Genomic DNA, 19754 nt, shown 5'->3' on the forward strand with positions numbered 1-19754 from the left:
TGTTAGTTTTAGCAGTTTAATTCCATTTACGTACTATTCCATCTATAGTTTAATCCATTTCAACCATTTATTCTGACCACCTTAGACCTAAAACACACTGTTTCACTTTTACTGGTGAACTTTCTTCCCTTTTACAAAAAACAGATGGCCTTTATTTGAAACCGTAAGTCAGTGAGATTTCTCAAATCTGCATGCACAGATTCAACACTTTTTTCCTTTTGATTTATTTTGTAAATCCATGATTTAGACTTTTACTAATTTGTATTAGTTATTCATTTGCCCTTTTACTCCATTCAGTGTATGTTGACAGCTGATGGGATAATTAATAAAAGCCTTCTTGGGTATGATAAGCAAAATTAATTGGAATTATTAGGATAACATATTTGTTCCAGATATATTAAATGTTAAAGCACTTATTATTGGATGAAGAAGATTAATAAGACAGGTTAACAATTTTCAATAAGAATCAGTGGTTTTAACAGGGCTGCAGCTGTAATGGGGAAACTCATTCTTGAAATGTGGATGACTAGTTTTACATCAAACTAAAATGTTTTCACAGATTTAGAGTTGATTTTACCTACAGATTTGTCTGCTGTTCTTCCTTTACCATGAAAATGATGTAAAAAAAAACTGTCCTGATAAAGGTTAGCACCAAGCTTCATATTTCATCTTAAATGAGTCCTCATAGCAGGAGGTTGTGGGTTGACTGTGAAAACAAAACAGGAATAATTCAATTTCAACAAGACAGGTCGTTTCTGTATTTTAAATGAAAAACAATCAACTGAGGAACTGAGAAAACAATTTTTGTATGCACAATTGTTTCAACTTTTGAATCTGATAATTTAATCTGATAATAACTGGTTCTGAAACAAGCAATTTGCATTAAAACAGAGACTTACATTTTACACTATTATACTACAGCGGTTAATGGTTTAAATGTTTATGAAAGAAGTATCTTGTGCTCCCTGCATATAACTGATCAAAATTTACATTATTACATTACATTAAAAACTTAAATATTATTAAAATCCTAAATAATTGTTTTCTTTTTAAATATATATTAAAATATATATTTTTTTTCTGTGATATTAAAAGCTGAATTTTCAGCATCATTACTCCAGTCCTCAGTGTCACATGATTCTTTCTAAAATGCTGATTTGATGCCCAAGAAACATTTATAATTAATAATGTTGAATACAGTTGGGAAGCTGAATATATTGGGGAAACCGTGATACGTATTTTTTTCAGGATACTTTGATAAATATAAAGTTTAAAAGAACAGCATTTATTCTAAATAGAAATATTTTGTAACATTATAAATGTCTTTACTCTCAATTAATGAATTTAATGCGTCTTTTCTGAATATTCATTTCTTTCTTTAGAATCTTACTGACCCCATCATTTTAAACAGTACCTTTAGGTCAGTGGTTGTCCACCAACTAACTGACATCTTTTTAATTGTATCACAAGCTATGTTTCCATCCAAAGTTGCGAATTTAACTTATGCGCAAAATTGGGATATTGCGTAAAACATTTGCGAATAAAGCGCCATTTCTATCCCATGTGTTCAAGAGAACAAAATCTTGAACTCCTGAGGGAAAATTGCTGCAAAATATCTGTAATAAAAATGGAAGTTGGGAAGTTGAACCAAATTATTCTGATGACAGACTTTGGCTCAGGCATTTCAGAATGATTAAACCAACATTTGAGATGCTGTGCAATGAAATTGGTCTGCTGGTAAGTCCATTTATCCAATCACATCCTCTGTCAAGGCAAAGTCAAGCAAGTTTTTTGTTGCGCATCAAGGGATTTATTAGGTAAATGTGTCTCCATCGCAGTTTATGTGCGTGTCTTCTCATTCTTAGAATTTATGTGCATCTTTGGCGTTGCCATCCACCATTTTTTAATGCGATGTCCCAAAATGTGCATAAAATAAGGTGGATGGAAACATAGCTATTGTGTTTTAATATGCACATTTTGCTGTCCAATTCAAACACATTAATACTAAATATATTCTGGACTTTGTTATGAAAACATCCATCTTTTATCACCTGTTTTTTCAATTGTATATATGAAGAGTTCAGATGCAAAAGCCTCTAAATGCCATCTGAAATTTTCTTATAGAATGATCATTTTTATCAAGCTCGTATATTTAAATTCAATAATTTTACTCAAATGGCAATGAAGATTACCTATTAATTGTCATTTAAGTGAAATTACTGAACTTAAATATACAAGCTTGATAAAAATGATCATTCTATAAGAAAATTTCAGATGGCATTTAGAGGCTTTTGCATCTGAACTCTTCATATATATATATTTTTTTTTAAAGATAATCTGCCTCAAGCCTGTCTAAATGAACAGAGGCAACATTGTGAGCACTTTCATTGAAGAGACTTCACCTTTCTTCACATACACTCTCACACACAAAGAGCTTGTTGTACCTCTGTTCTCCTTGCTGGGGTAAGTACGTGGGAAGGGCCTGAACTCTTCAGGAGGGGGGAAGTCCTCTATTGGATGGAAGTGAAACTTTGATTCAAAGTCATCTGAAAAGTAGACAAAGATACTTCTGTTAGTTAAAAAAAAAAAAAATCGAATTAAATCGAATTGCTTTGCAGGTGATCACAAACATACAATGATGGATCACAAACATTGACACTGTGGTTCATTTCCAACTGCTTGTTGCTGTTCATCAGAAGGTAATAGCCCATTTAGGCCTTCAGCTTCATCATTAATGCCGACCTGTAGTCTCACCTAAACTGTGCAGGTGTCCGTTGCGTACTGAGCTGGGCGGAGCTGACAGTGGGAGAGGAGGAGGGGGCGGAGTCCTAATAGAGAGTTCAGTGTTAGGAGAGCGAGCCGGGGGAGCAGGGGGTGGAGCCATCCGTGGAGGACCTGTCAATACAAAAATCTTGATAAATGACTACCTACAATTCATTTCACTTAGGTTTTCAGTTCATTTTTTTTTTCATTTTTTTTTTATTATATACATATGTATATATACATCAAAGGATTAATTTCATTTGAAAATATACTAAAATAAAGTTATTTTCACAATATTACTGTTTTTACTATACTTTTGTTTGTTTTTTCTTACAAAATTTCCTAACAATCAAAAGCCAACAGTAAATGAAATTGAAATGTAAATTAATGTATTAATAGACATCCTTAAAATATAATTTCTCTGAAAACAAGTGTTATAATCTTATGCAATTGTGCTTCTTAGCGTTTTAAGGATCTTACTGACACCAAACTTTTGAAAAGGGATGTGGCGATCCGATACAGAACTTTTTTGCTGGATCAAGTATCGGTCAACACAGGAACGATCGAAATTCGATACTGTGCGTTACCCATGGTTGTACAAGTATTCTGAAGCCATAAAAAAATTTATTTGCGGAACAGACAGTAGTATATTACATTGTTAAATTTAAGTTCACGGTGGCCATTACGACAATCAGCACCGGAAAAACTATTAAAATAAAATGTTCAATACAAACAATATATCTTCTCTTTGTGCTCTGTTATGAACTTTTCACCGTAACTCCGAGTTGCTTTAAGCACATCATCATGCATCTGGGATTAACATAAGCGCTTTTGTGTCACTCTGTATTAGAGCCTTTCATACTATGATTGCTTTGCGCGAAATATCTATCATGTCTGTTGTCCTGTTAAAAATCTCCAACATGCATTTCAAAAGAAGAGCATATAATAGTAGATTAATAGTAATTTGTAATAGTTTTTAAAATCAAGATTTTACCAGATGTAGCAGTAAGAGCATGTGTGTGTGTGTGTGTGTGTGTGTGTGTGTGTGTGTGTGTGTGTGTGTGTGTGTGTGTGTGTGTGTGTGTGTGTGTGTGTGTGTGTGTGTGTGTGTGTGTGTGTGTGTGTGTGTGTGTGTGTGTGTTGTTCAGGTATGCCCTACATTATGAAAACATGAAAAAGTGGTATCGAGCAATCCTTACTTTTGAATGGTGGTGTATATATACAATATTTGCAAATATATACAACAAAGGTCTTCTACCTGCAAATCGTGGCACTGCAGGGGGGCGCCTACTGGGTGCACCACAGGGGTAGGACGGTGGCAAAGGTGGTACGCTGGGCCTGTATGTAGGTGAAGGCATGGGAGATACTTTCTGAGGTAGCGGAGGAGGTGCTGAGGAGGGGTGACTGCACGCAAACGAAGCAGGAAGAGGAGGTGGTGGGGGAGGAGGTCCTAATGTACTGTCCTTCATTTCTAACTGCCCTGGCGAAAGGGGCGGAGGGAAGAAGACTCCAGATGAGCGGTTAGGGAGCGAGGATGGAGGTGGTGGAGGAGGCGGTGGGTAGAAGACACCAGATGACCTGTCAGAGAGCGAAGTTGGAGGGACTGATGGAAGTGGTGGAGGAGGTGGAGGGTAGAAGACACCAGATGACCTGTCGGGGAGCGAAGATGGAGGGACTGATGGAGGCAGTGGAGGGGGCGGAGGGTGGAAGACACCAGATGATCTGTCAGGAAGTGAGAACGGAGGAACCGAGGGAGGGAGTGGAGGAGGCGGAGTCGTGGGCATGGGAATGGAGTGTGATTGGACAGGTAACCAAGTGGGTTTGGCCATTTGAGGAGGAGGGGGTGGGGGCGGGCCGGTGGGAAGAGAAGGCGGTCTATTATTGGGCCGCTCCTGCGGTGGAGGTGGAGGAGGGGCAGAGGAAGGAGGAGTAGAGGATAGTTTGAAAGTAGGATGTGCAGTTTGGCTGGGGGAAGGTGGATCTGTGTATGAGGAAATAGGCCGAGCTTTAGACAGTGAAGAGGTTCTCTCCAAAGGCCTGTGGGAAGGGGAAAGATCAGGGGCGCTTCCTCTGAAACCATCTCCTTGTGATGGAGGGTTCCAGAGAGGCTGCTTCAGGCTGGCGGTAGAGCCGGAACGTGACACTGAAACACAAACAAGTCATATCCAAAAAGTCATTCAAAACTTTTCCAGCACTGAAAACCTTGATTTAGCATGACAATAAATAGATCTGACTTCAATACCTGGGTTGTGAGGTGGCAGTTTCTCTCTTTGTCCGACTGGTTTGAGCACAGGAAATCCTCCGGCAAACAGTCCACCCCGAGTTAGACCCATTGTAGATGGAGTAGATCCTGCTGTGTTTGCAGAATTCCCAGCAGACACATTTCTTCCACTGTCATCCACACTATTCACTTTAGGTTCTGCAAATACACACATCACCGTTATGTTTACAGCCTATCTATCATGTATTGTATATTGTAGGGAAACGCAGGGCACAACCTAACGCGGGGTTAAATGTAACACGGACATAGTTAGTCAGGGTCAAGCAGGTTGTGTTTCCGCTTATTTTATCTCGCTGCCAGAAGACGGTGTCCCGTTGATTTGTGGAAAGTTTTGATAAGATTTCGTGAAGATACTGGACAAAGAGTGTTTTGACACCATGCAAGTACATTTTTTCATCATACGTTTTTTTTCGGTTTCTGAGTTGGGTGTGTACGTCACCAAATCTAACTTTATATTACCTTAATCACTGTCTTGTTGGCTAAAACATAGCACCATTTTGGAACATGTCAGCAACTCCTGGCAACTGTTCGCTAGGCTTAAAATATTGTTTTACACAGCAGGGTTAGTTGTAACACAGTGTTACAACTAAGTCGCCAAGTGTACAATGATAATGAAATGAAAACAGGGAGCCACACAACTTTTCAGGTTTGAGTATTTATCTATATATTAATTTTGCCACATTTAACTTTGTCGGACTTTCACAAACAATGTTGAAATTTAAATGTCAAAGTATAATTTTTTTCACATTTGTTTACTATGCATTGCTCACTTGTTTATTTATTAAGAATATAGCCGGTTTTTCATGCAATAAACCCTTTAAAATGTGATTTTAAGCTTGTTTTTATTATTACTACTGTTATTATTATTAATAATAATAATTTTGCATGCAGCTGCCACACACAAATACAATTCAATTGCAATTACAATATTTGATGATTTTATTTATTTATTTAATGGGGTAAGTTGTAACATTTGCACTTCTGTCACTTTCAGTGCAACTGTACGAAAATGGTAGGTCCTAGAAAAAAACTTTAAGTGTTCGTTTGTAGCAGAGATGTGTATGTTGCTTGTGAAAAAAAAAAAGAAAAGATTAATCTAATTTAATTCTTTTTTTTTTAATAATTGAGCCAAAACCAAAATGTGTTAGGTTTGTGCCCCGCTCTCCCCTACATTATAAATCACACAATATTGTGCAGTTTTTTGTGTGTGTGTGTGAAATTTAGGAGGGTCTGTCCGTGACTTTAAAAGAAAGAGAGCGTTGTAACTTGTAACTTATTTAAAATGTACAGTAAGCGATTTTTGAAAAACACTGTTGATATTTGAAAATTACACTCAAACAAACACACCCCTACCCAAAGGAAACACACCCCTCCCCCAAAATAATAAACACACTACGCAACACAGGAAACATCAGACTGCTCGCGCAAGGATGGATGAATCAGCTGTGATTCAGCAACAACAATAGCATCTTGGTTCTGGAAACATACCGTAGCAAAACAAATGTTACTCACGTATCTCCCCAGAGATGTTATCGGAAAGCTGTTCCAAAATGAATGCAGGTCCTATCTCTTGTCTCATCGTAACCCATCTTTTGCCAAATATATTTCTTAGACATTTTCCTCTTTGTTAATATCTCAGCCGTCTGTCTTTCTACAAATGTCCCGTTCACTCACTCTCTCTCTCTCCTATTACTATTTGGCTACAAGTGTTGTGGGGATCGGTCCAATCCACTGTGTATTTCTCTTATTTACACTGCCAGGACTATGTACAAACACTTCTTTTTTTTTTTCAGGCACACACACAAAACAGAAATTAAATATTCACAAAATTATTTGTTTGGGTGTTGATTTCAATTTTCAACCGGGTTTCTCAGAAATCACTTACTGCACCTTTAATGTTGTGCAGTTCTAATGAGTTTCACTGTCCCTTTAGTTTTCTCTGCAAAACAGGAATTGCAAGCTGAAGTGAGCCAATGACTTTTTAATGAGCATGTCATGTCCTGAGCATAAATAATACTGCTGTCCTTTGTAATAAAGAGGAAGACGAGGTGCACAGTCACCCCACGGTTTCTGTGTGATCCTCGCTCCAGCACTTCCTCAGGTCTTGGCCCTTTATCTACCACTGTGCATTTCCATATAGATAGAAAACCTATGTGTCTTTGTGTGCACATGAGTGCTTTGAAGTGTGAGAACCCACTGGCGATAGACCTTGAGCTCAAATATAGCTCTGCCACTGATAAGCCCTTACAACTTATCAGCCATTCAGACTTTCTCTGACGCCTGGTTTTCTCTTCATACTTACTCTTTATTTCTCAAACTCCAGTTTCATTTTCACAAGAGAGTAATTTAATACACGTTCTCATGCTGATACAACGCTCTCATCCTAAATCAACAACTGTTGAAAATGAATATGCAATGCAGGTAGCTCTGGTTGGTTACACCAATAAACAACATTCCAGTGTTGCCATCATACAGCAGATATATGCCAAATCAGATCATCAGGAAATGAACCTTAAATAGTATCAGTTTAGTATTTATATTTCTCATGCTTGCAAACAGACAGATTGTTGCCAAGTGACTCATTTCACCTGATCGGTTAACTTCTCAGTTGTTACATTATAGAATTTTGAATTGAAAATTGAGCTTCTGTCAATGAAATTGATTTTAACTCACTGTCAAGGACTGGTGCGCTTCTGTCTTTGACCTGTGTGACCTTTTTCAGCCTCGCCCCCTTCTGAATGTCAGACAGGAGTGCACCGCGACCTGCTCCCTCAGAACGCTGGACTTTAGGAGGGTCTGTCCGTGACTTGTAAAAGAAAAAGGAAAAAAGTTGCAACTTAATTCATTTTGTGCAATTCTAATGAATTGCAATATGCCTTTAGTTTTCTCTGCTATTTTTTTTCACAGTATCCCATGATACACCAAAATAAAACTCAAACTGCATGGCAACAAATAGTCTAATCTAATCATGTACTGAATGATATGTAAAACAGCATAACATGTGTATGACTTAGAAAGCTACAGGATTTATAAAGCGTTGACAGTTTTGAACTTCATTGACTTTCACTGTATAGACATAAAACCACTGATATTTTATAAAAATTTCTTCTTTGTTGTTCCAGGGAAGAAAACTAAAAGTCATACAGGTTTGGGACAACATATAGGTGAGCAAATGAGTCACAATTTTTCTTTTAGGGGGAACTTCCCCATTAATGTTGGTTTCAAATGTGCATTTTAAATTGTTCAAAAATGTCATTAGTGAGCGCATGCATTAAACAAGAAAGTCAAATCTGACCATGTGACACCTGTGCTGTATATCCCTGTGTGTGTAATTGTATCTCTAATTAATAATGCAAATCTGGCCAGGTGGTTGCCAGGAGGAACTGGGTGACGGTTACAAAGAGAATGACAAACAGAGAGAGAAGGCAACACACAGATGGAGAAAAAAAGAGCTATTATATACAGAATGTTTAGAGTCTGATGAACTGTATTACATTAACAGGTATCTATGAGTGTGTGTGTGTGTGTGTCTCACTTGTGCAGGAGCTGCAGCAGGTGGAGGTGGGGGTGGGGGTGCTGGGGGAGGTGGTGGAGGAGGGACAGGCATTGCTTAGGAACCTGAAAAACACATAACACATAGAGTTACAGTATCTGTGACCCTTACCTACCGGACCAGACTATTCAACCTCTTTTCAAACAGATATTTAAATTAATATTATATCTTAAAATATATATATTTTTGTAATACAATGGTTCAATTAATGCAATCTGAAAATGCTCATTTACAGTTAAAGCTCCAGCTAAACACAAGTGTAAAAGAATGTCATGGTGGTTTCGACATGACAAAGCGATCTCCCCCACATTCCCCTCTCTCTTCATGAATCATCTACATGTTCCTCTTGGCAGGAAGTGTGTCCATCACAAGATGCACCCAACAGGAACTCTCCCTTCTCTTTTAGGAAAACCAATCTCCTGCTTCCACAATGGGCCGTAAGAGGTTCCAAAGATCATCTTTTGTAGAATCTACATTTAACCCTGAACTAGGGACATCTCTCACATATAAAACACGGAACTTAACTTGTCCTTTAAAAGGAATTGGCATAAAAATGATCTCAGATCAGAATGAAGTGGAACCTTATCAAGAGCTGGTAGGCTCCGGAGATAACAATGGAGTCTGTTGTTTGAGGAAAAAAAGCTGCCCAACTTCTGGCGAGCCAAACAGCCAATCAGAGCTATAGTGTGAGAAAGAGAAACATGCTAAACACAGCTGAGAAATGTAGAAAGAATTTAGCTAATATGTTAATTTCCAGGAATGTTTATTCTTGCCAAAAAAGAGAAACATTGTGTTATTGTTCTATTGCTCTATTGAAGCACAAAGGGACAAGTTGAAGCACTGGGGAAACTCTAATGTCAAATTAATGTTGATCATTAATAGGTAAAATCCCAACATTGTTTAAGAGTCACATAAAGAATTCAGCTATTCATTATTTGGCCTTTTTCGTGATATGATTGTCCAAGATCTTGTGGTTTACATTTCATCCAGCAGCATATAGCTCTTAACAAGCTCTCTCTCTCTCTCTCTCTCTCTCTCTCTCTCTCTCTCTCTAGAGTCCCATTAACAGCTTTCCCATGGAGATGTTGACACACAGCTGGTCCACCCATGTGGGAACAGAGATATGCTGTATAATATCTGGCCAGTGTTAATATAACACTTGTGAATGTTTTGTATTCTATTTGCTATCATTCTGTTTGTAATCATAATTCCTATATACCGGTCAAAAGTTTGGAAACATTACTATTTTGAATATTTTTGAAAGAAGTCTCTAATGCTCATCAAGCCTGCATTTATTTGATCAAAATACAGAAAAAAAAAAAACAGTAATATTGTGAAATATTATTACAATTTAAAATAATGGTTTTCTATTTTAATATACTTTAAAATATATTTTATTTATGTAATGCAAAACTGAAAATTGTATCAGTCTTCGGTGTCACATGATCCTTCAGAAATCATTATAATATGCTGATTTGTCATCAATGTTGGAAACAGTTGTGCTGCTTAGTATTTTTTTTAATAACCTGTGATACTTTTTTTTTTTTTTTTTAAACAGGATTTGTTTAAAATGGAAATCGTTTGTAACAAAATACACTACCATTCAAAAGTTTGGGGTCAGTATTTTACTTTTCTTTTTAATATAAATGAATACTTTTATTCAGCAATGATGTGTTAAATTGATAGAAAGTGATAGTACAGATTTATATTGTTAGAAAAGATTTCTATTAAGTTTTATATACTGAATAAATGCTGTTCTTTTTAAAACTTGTTATTCATCAATGAATCCTGAAAAAAAGTATCACAGGTTCAAACAAAATAGTAAGGAGCACTGTTTCCAACATTGATAATAACCGAGTATCAAATCAGCATATTAGAATGATTTCTGAATCCAGATACTAAACTCTAATCACTCGAAGGGGTGTGAAATATGAGGCTGTTTAAAGGCTACATTTAAGGCTACTACTGTCCTGTCAATGACACTCACTAACAGTGTCCAGCTGCAACGTAAACCAATGAAGTAGTCTTATCCTACTAAACATAACGGCAGTGGTTCGCTGTTAACTGTAATGTAGTTTTCAGAGGCAACTTTACCTTAGTGGTTTGCAAAGTGGAAATTTCGTGCGTTGTTCTGTTCCAGTGGACGCAGGGAAGTTGTCAGAGTCCAGTCGTGGCGCGAGGCTGGGTCCGCATAGCGCGCCGTTGACCCTCGAGATACAGTTACTGACCGCGAGCTCGTGTTATAATTAGGAAGACGCCGAGGACGCAGTCTGTACGGTTTCACGACGACTATTTTCGTCCAATTTTCCGTTAAGTACTATACGTACCGCACAAAAAGTATAAATTGCTAGTCAAACAAATATATTTGAAGAAAACATTTGGATTATATCCTCTCCACTTGGTAAATAAAAAAATTAAAAAATTATAATCCACTGGAAATGTTTGATTTTTAAAACACTTCGTGAATCGTGACACTTTCCAAAAGCTGTCCTCCTTTTCTCGGATAGGAATTTATGTGTGAACTGAACTGCACGCGCACCCTGTAGTCCGCCTGTTGCGTGTAGGGTGCACGCGCAACGCGAGCGCGTACAATAAACAACATAGGCTACAGTATACAGGCTGCGTGGTGGGAGGTTGTCTTGACCATGAGCCTGGCTGTTCATATCTTTGATTATTTACAATTCTAAACCAGACAGCGTTCATTAAAATGCTTGCAGAGATAATATGTCAAGTTTATATAATTAAAATAGAATAAAAATAAAAGGTCAATGCTTTTATTAGTTGTTTAACAGCACAATAAATGTTTATGGTAGCCTACTTCAGGTGGCTGTATGTAGGTTACTGAAAGCTGCGCGCTACCAGATCGCTCTCTAGTGGTAGTTTCTGACAAGGTTGTGCTTGTGTGCGTAGAGTAGAGGCATGGTTAATTAAAGATGACCTCCAAACCAGATTTAATCAGAAATAGGGTCAAAACAGTATTTGAATGTTTCATTAAGTGAAAATCAAATCAGCTACTGATAAAAACTATTAAGTGTGTCACAACACCACTAAAATGTACAGTCACAACTCAAAAAACCTTATTTGATAGGCCTAATTTCTGATAAGAAAGAATTTATACTTGTAGATTCATGCAAATAAGGCCTATTTTCCACCTGTTAGGGAAAGACAGAATAGACACTCTGGCTCCCTGTGAGGAACCTGTCCTTTAAGAGGAGGAATGTTGTGACACAGGGTTGATGAGGTTAAAGATGACAGCCTCAGGCGAGGTGATGAGCATTATAGCACACAGTTTTAAATACTGTAACTCTAATAATGACCAATTGCTCTCTGTTTACTCCACCCATAACAAACACTCACGTAGGCCTACACGTAACCACATTCAAAAGCAATAACACTTCAGTACATGCAGAATAAATGGATGCATTAAATGGAAAATCATCTGTTTATTTAAAATTTGATGTAGTAACACTTCCCAAAGCTGAATTTTGGCAAAGTAATGCATAAGACCAAAGTTATTGTAAACTTGCCTACTTGCACTGAAACCTTGTTTAAATCTTAATTGATGCATTTTAATTTTGGGGGGGTTATGTTTTATGGACACAAATCTCATTACACAAGCTCAATGTATCTGAACATTTGAATAACCCATTTTTCTTACAGCTTTGCTTATAATATAAGAGAACATTATAAGATCTCATATAGCTTGATCACAGTTTTTTAACCCAAGTAATCAGGTTCAGTTTTGATTTAGAATTCAAGGCATATTTAATATACTCACTGTTTGAAAAACTAACAGCTTATCATTTGCGTTTCTTGACTGCTCTGTTATATCTTTAGATATTTAACTACACATATATTATAAGAATAGAATCTTTGGTTTGTCTAGCACAACTACTTTCGCAGTGGGAGAGCTAAATACTAGTATCAAAGTGTCCTGGATTCGATAAAACAAACTACACCAGACAATGCAGGGCTTGTTGGATCTGATGTCTTATGGATGACTATCATGGCATAAACAGCCTTTGATTCAGGATGGATAGGACCACCACCCAAACCCCCTCAAACAACAACAAAAAAGTCTGCAGCAAGCATCCACAAACATTAAAACAGTTCTAAGTCATGCTAAAGCTGTGCACACTGAATACCGTTAAAATAATTGCTTCTAAATCCTTCTAATGTAAATTCCTTCATAAAAGATTGCAGTAACACCACAAAAAAGTGCAATTATATATGACAAAGTTTTAAGAACTATGTTGTATATCCTTCACAAAAAAATATAACCTATAGCCTATCCTATAACCCTGCTGGGGGGAAAACAACTTATGGTTTTCTGGTCTTAGGTTTAGACTGCGCTTTAGTCTCCCAGACTGGCCTATAGCTGGACTGAAGTGCGCAAAATCCCTTTAAAACCTGCAAAATAATAAGCCTAATAGGCTAAGAGACTTTCAGCAGGAAAATGACATTATTTCCAGCATTTGGAAAAGGCTCATGTGATATGGATAATTTAGGTTATTCAAAGAGTTTATACCCTTAACTTCATATAAGTGCATTCATAAGTCAAAATGTTCAAAAGTGTCAGTCAGGAGGTAGTGCCGTATATCGTGCTCTACCATCGGGTGTAAACCGAGGTTCCAGTCAGTGCTTTGACTGAACGTCGGTGGATTTGACAGCTGAAGGTTTCCCATCATCTTCGTTGTTCTGTGGAAGACTCGCGCGCGTCTTCCGTTTCTCTTTGAAGCGACCGGAGCGGGACACAAGGAGATTTCGGCGATTGGAGAGCTCGTTGAAAGTTGGCTGAACAGCTGAGTCGTCATAAGTTTCGTCGCCATAAGTTTCGTCGCTAGGTAAGCAGTTGCCTGCTTCTTTTGCTGGATGTGTGGGTGAAGGGAGTTGTTGGTCCTGCTCCTGGTTACGGAGGTCCTGTTCCAGTATCGCTGCCGATTCTCTGGCTGTTTTTCTCCTCTTGCCCACGAAAGACCTCCACCAGGGGGCTGTTTTCTCCGTCATTGTGAGAGCTAAACAGATCATAAATAAACAAGCACAATCAATTTACTACTTCAACATAAAAACTGAAACGACTTTTAGTTGTTGTAGCTATATTTATAGCTACATTTTAGTCTATTAACCCACGCTTATGACGCTATGACGTAAGAACAACAATAGACACAGCATGTCTATTCAAGAATAACAACAACAGTGTAATCCGAGATAGCTTATCTGTAATAGATGTAATATGCTTTATTGAAATAGGCTAGGCCTACATCTCCACCCTTAACTGGATATCCTACATTGGATACACAAATTGCTTAGGGGTCAATGATAATATCCAAGATGGAGAAAACTTAAAAAAAAAAAGTAGTTTAAGTTCTTAGAAATAGGCCTACATTCATGTCGGTTTCATATGAATGCGTATATCTTCTACCAAAACATAATTTTGATATAGAAATAGCCTATATATGTCACAGAGTGTACATAAGCTAGCCTATAATTAAACTTGGATTTGTCAGAAATTTTGTTTTTTTTATATATATGTGTGTGTGTGTGTGTGTGTGTGTGTGTGTGTGTGTGTGTGTGTGTGTGTGATATATATATATATATATATATATATATATATAAATGAAGAGTTCAGATGCAAAAACCTCTAAGTGCCATCTGAAATTTTCTTATAGAATGATCATTTTTATCAAACTTGTATATTTAAATTCAGTAGTTTCACTTAAATGACAATGAAAATTACCTATTAATTGTCATTTAAGTGAAACTACTGAATTTAAATATACAAGTTTGATAAAAATGATCATTCTAGAAGAAAATTTCAGATGGCACTTAGAGGCTTTTGCATCTGAACTCTTCATTATATATATATATATATATATATATATATATATATATATATATATATATATATATATATATAACACTTGTGTCCTTGTTTCTATGGGGTACTACCTATTTAGGATTTTGTCACATGACAACAAAATGGCTTCTTTCATGTTGATTACACCATTTACATTAAAAGTATTTTACTGTTTTTGAAAGAAATAATAATAATAAATCATAATTTAAACATTATTCCAAACTATTTATGCAAACGTTTGATAAAGTTTATTTTTTGTTTTGTTTTTAAATCTCCAAAGAGACTATGCACCTTGACATCTTTTAATTTAAGAAAAAAAATCTAAATGACTTTTAATTCATAAATTGAAAGCATGTCTATAGAATATCTGTATATTCAAGTCATATATGGGTTTTTAAACATATTTTTGAATACAAAGATAAATACCAAACGAATGAGCGTCACGTCACACATGACAAACAAGGATAATTGTCCTGCGATGCAGAACAGGTTTAGAGCGCCATAACCTCAAGAGAGTATTTTAAAGGTGATGATTCATGCCACAACAACAAACCTGATCATCAGCCTGAGCGACTCACCTGGACAAAAATGATGAGAACAAGATAAACGCTGCCCGAGGTTCCTCTAAATGAAAGGTGTGTTGAGACAACAGAGACGCTGAATCCTCAGAAGAAATCACAGTGCGTGAAAATCATCTTTCACTCCCACTTATCCAAAGACTTAAGTCACTGACACGCAGTTGCCTCTTACTTTTGCCGCAGTATTTTTGTCTCTGAGAAAGCGTAACATCATCCTTTGGCCAACATCACCTGGAGGAGGTTCTGAACATGCCACGCAAATTTTGAACTTACGTGAAAGACTTTATAGTGCCGTCGCAGTTTACAAGAGCACCTGAGATTCCACCTCCGAAACTACAATGAGTGCACCTGTCCCCTCTTCTGATTGGTCGGCCGGTCTGGGGATCGGTCACGTGAGGAGAATTCAGGTATTTCTACTATGGAGGTAGGTTGGACTTACGGTTGCCCTGGCAGCGAACAGCGAGTCGCTTTTTCTTCGGTGAAACTTTTTTTTTTCTATTTTTTTTTCAAGGTGGGGAGCATTCTTGTGTGATCTAAACAAACGAGCCAAACCCTCATCTACTATGTCAATGTCTATTGATAGACAAAACCTCGAAATTAATCGACACTGTAGCTTAAACAATTTCATATTGGACAAAGGCAATAGGCTATCAGCTTCACATAGTAGAGTAGTGTTCCCACGAGTGGAGTGATGCCACATGCCGGTCTTAAATGTTACAGAAATGACAATGGAAAGATTATTTGGCTGTCATTCTTATAGCCCCACATGAATATAGAATGTAGTGTGTAGGATAGAACAGTGACTTGTTTGACACTTTACTGTGAATAGCCAACTAATGGTGTGACATCTGTGGTGAGAAGTTATATTTCACACTGACTGCATTAAAATGTTTTATTAAGACAAAGACATTTCAGAGCTAAACAATCCCAGACCTCTGTGCATATCAGTTGTAGGCAGTCTCAGGGTACTGGCATTGTTTGAGGGAATCCCTTGAGGTCTTGCAACATTGCAACTCCTAGCTTGCTGAAGTAAGAGTTTAGTGTTAAACGGAAGTATGGAATGATGACAGTTTCTATAACAATGTTTTCAGTCACTACTGTGCTGGTACATAGTGAACCATCAAGATTTACGACACATTTTTATTTAAGTATCTCTTTCAGTCTCAATTTTTGTCTTCCTCTCTCTTTAACAAAGGCAATCACAGATATACAATAAATATAAATCACATTTGCAACCGAAAGATAAACATAGATTTGAGCATTCAGTGAGTACATTTCCATAGCAACATTTTCATTTCATTTCCAGTAATGCTGCTTTCTAACCTGCAATTAGATTTAAAAAAGCTTTCTTGAAAAGGTAAAATATAGATAATGATTAGTAAAATGCTGCTTTTATTTGAAGCACTTAAAGACAAAAATACAGTTTTTGGAAGCTATGATATTTAATAAAATATTATAATTGCAACAATCTTTTAATATTGGATTTTTGCTCAATTTTAATTACATCGATCCAAATTTTACCATTACAAGGCTGATTTAATTATTTAAATCATTAAATCAGCATCGTAATGTGTTTGAAAACATTGAGCAGACACTCTTTGCTGGGTGGCCTGCAGGGTCATGGGTTCATCTGAAAGGCAGATGGAAATCTCCTGGTTTCAGAAGAATGGGTCAGAGGTGGAATGGTCAGGAATGCCTCTCTAGTTAGTTTCTCTACACCATGCACCAACAGGAGGTTAAGCCAAGGAATGCCATCTGAAATAGTCTCAGCTCCATGTGAGCCAGTACCGGGTACAGTGAGGAATGTCACTCATAACAATTTCTCAACTTTTGTGTGTGTATGTGGAACAAAGAGAAAGAATGAGAGAGAGAATGAAAAAAAAAGAGGAAATATCCAGGAATGTGGTTTCCGCAGTATCATTCAATTGAGCGAGATGCTGCCCAGGAAGAGTTTACAACATATGTCACCAGTCCAGCTGCATAGGGACTCCCTTTCCTCCACAGGGATCGAAACCACACATACTAGCCATATTACATGAACACATTACAATTAATATGCACTGAACACACAAATAGAGTTGAGGAAAACTACTTGTTTATTTCACAAGTATATGCATGCACTCGCTGCATGTTTTATATTGTATTGCCAAATATTGCCAAATTATATAAATACATTTTTGAGAGATATTATTATATCTTAAATAGACATGCATCAACCGTGCACACATTAACACCATCTAGTATTTGATTAGGAGTAAAACATTTACTTGAGTGTAAGAGAGAGATACCAATCTATCTATCTATCTATCTATCTAAAAATAATGGAAAAAGTGTCTCAGAAAGGTGAAGTCCTGAGAAAATCTGTACCATCAATTTGTTTGCTGCTTTGATATTTTGTATACTCTGTAATAACATAGGTACAAGTGTGCAAAAGTGTACACATACTTTTGTCCAAATACTCTGTATGTATATATATATATATATATATATAACTCTAAATACTTTTCAAACATGCACTATCACTTGCCTGCAGATGTACTAATGCATTGTTGAAGTAGTTCACCATTCAATGTTTGCCTCTTGGTGTTTTATTTCAAATGGACATCAAAACAAAAAGGTCTTGGCTGAAATATGTCATCTCTCTCTTTCTGTGTGACCTCTCCCTCTGTCTGTCTTTTCTCTCTCTTTCTCTTTGAGCACGAGAGAGGAAGAGAAGACAGAGAAAAACAGCCTGTTGGACTGGTAGAGTGGGTCTCTTCATTCAGAAACAGCCATTTATCTCACTGTACAATGTGTTTACTGTGTGTGTGTGTGTGTGTGTGTGTGTGTGTGTGTGTGTGTGTGTGTGTGTGTGTGTGTGTGTGTGTGTGTGTGTGTGTGTGTGTGTGTATGTGTCATCTGTATGTGTCATCTGTATTTTTGCATGTTCATGCAGTTGTTATACCATTGTAAATTTTAATTTAAATTAAAAATGTAATATGAAATTAGGAAACGTTTATGATTATGTCACAACTTTGCTTATTTGATTGACTGATCATGTGAACACTGTACAGACGATCAGATATTTGTGAATCCATTGAAGCACAATCATTTTGGATCATCTCAAACCATGTTGGAGAACATGATCATCAGGTTTTAAACAAACTTGCAGAGTTGATGTAGCTTGAGTGCTGCTATTAAACTTTTCACTCAAACTTAGATGCTGGTAATATCATTTGTAATGGGGGCAAAATCATCAAATTAGAGAAAATGTAAAATAGAAGCATTTTACCCCACTGCATACTGAGACAGAGGGAGGGAGGTCTGCATACTTTGCATACATGCCATTTCTATGGGAAGACCAAAGTAATTTAAATAGCTGGTTTTACAACAAAAACACAGCTGTTTTTCACAACAATTAAGTCCAGAAGCACCATATAAGGTACAAACATCATCAGCAGCTTTTTATTAACATTTTTTATCCTTACACAACCTCAAAGATTATTATAATGTTGTTTTTTTTGTCATAGTTCAGCCATGCTAAATGTGTCAAAACTATACTAAAAAATAACCAGCAGATGGCACTGCTCGCATTTACTCAGTAAATCACCCACTGGCACAATGAACAACATCTTGAAGCTTATGTACTTTTTTGATTCTTATCAGCATTATTTAAAACCTCAGATTTGTTTTAGTTAGTCTTTTGTGCGTATGTGTGTTATCTAAAAAGAGTAAAGAGATGAAAGGAATCATTTGGTACAGCGCAATGATGTGGAACATCAAACTCAACAAGAGCTGCTTGCATTCCCCTCTCTCTCTCTCTCTCTCTCTCTCTCTCTCTCTCTCTCTCTCTCTCTCTCTCTCACACACACACACACACACACACACACACACACACACACACACACACACACACACACACACACACACACACACACACACACACACACACACACACACACACACACACACACACACACACACACACACACACACTCACTTAGTTTCTCTCTCCCCCTTCACATCTCTCTTGGTGTAAAGGTTTTAAGTTTTTCCAGATGTATCCCTTTTCACTAACACTAAGGAGAACAACTGGTACTTCTCTCCAAACCATCTGTGGCTGACTGTTACAATGTTGTTGGTTTGTTTCTTTCACGCCTTACCAAAGTTACAGTATTTGCATAAAACAAAAACAGCAGTAGTGTTTAATAGTCATGAAACCTAATATTAAATCACTGTGTCTGTAAATCACTTGCTGCTGTGGTTATTGTTGTGTCACTGTTCACCAACCACTGTGGCATGAGAAACAGAAGTGTGTGTTTTAACAGCCACAGTTCACAGACACTGTGACCAGAGAAAGAAATGTGTTTCTACTGCCTCTTCAACACACTGTTATCCGTTTTAGAGGGTTTTTTGAGAGAAGTATCTAGTATGTATAGTATATAGTATATATGCATAGTATGAATGTATTTTATTTTATTCTTATTTTGTCATTTTTTTGTCAGGTAAGCTAAAAATCTAGATACATTTTTATATTTTATAGTTATAATTGGACTGCTGTTTCCTTAGTTCTGCCACTAGATGTCATGTCACTCACCTGTGGTCTCTCATTTGTGTAATCATCTTCACCTGCACCTTGTTTCCCCCTGTGTATTTTATCTCTGTCTTGATTTTCCCTTGTTACTTGGTCTTTGTATGAGATGTCTGCCTGGCGCCCTGAGTTTCATAGGATTGTTTTGAGAC

At 36.9% G+C, this 19754-nt stretch overlaps 1 protein-coding gene across 4 annotated transcripts; it reads right to left on the reverse strand.

Moving 5' to 3' along the window:
- Window positions 1-2: 2 nt before the first annotated feature.
- On the reverse strand, window positions 3-11175 carry wipf3 (WAS/WASL interacting protein family member 3). 4 transcript variants are annotated; one of them, XM_082185228.1, is made up of 9 exons: window positions 10692-11175; window positions 9179-9276; window positions 8580-8662; window positions 7718-7850; window positions 5006-5182; window positions 4022-4906; window positions 2755-2895; window positions 2445-2546; window positions 3-706 (listed from the first exon to the last, which is right to left on the reverse strand). In XM_082185228.1, the coding sequence occupies exons 3-9, from the start codon at window positions 8649-8651 to the stop codon at window positions 666-668; spliced, it is 1551 nt and encodes a 516-aa protein (XP_082041354.1). In that variant the 5' UTR covers window positions 8652-8662; window positions 9179-9276; window positions 10692-11175; the 3' UTR covers window positions 3-665. The 4 variants fall into 4 exon arrangements, with proteins under 4 accessions (XP_082041354.1, XP_082041353.1, XP_082041356.1 ...); XM_082185227.1 differs by lacking the exon at window positions 9179-9276; XM_082185230.1 differs by lacking the exons at window positions 7718-7850; window positions 8580-8662; window positions 9179-9276; window positions 10692-11175 and adding exons at window positions 6557-6819; window positions 6870-7666.
- Window positions 11176-19754: the final 8579 nt, after the last annotated feature.

The sequence above is a fragment of the Leuciscus leuciscus genome (assembly GCF_965113295.1).
Source record: "Leuciscus leuciscus genome assembly, chromosome: 12".
NCBI classification, from domain to species: Eukaryota; Metazoa; Chordata; class Actinopteri; order Cypriniformes; family Leuciscidae; genus Leuciscus; species Leuciscus leuciscus.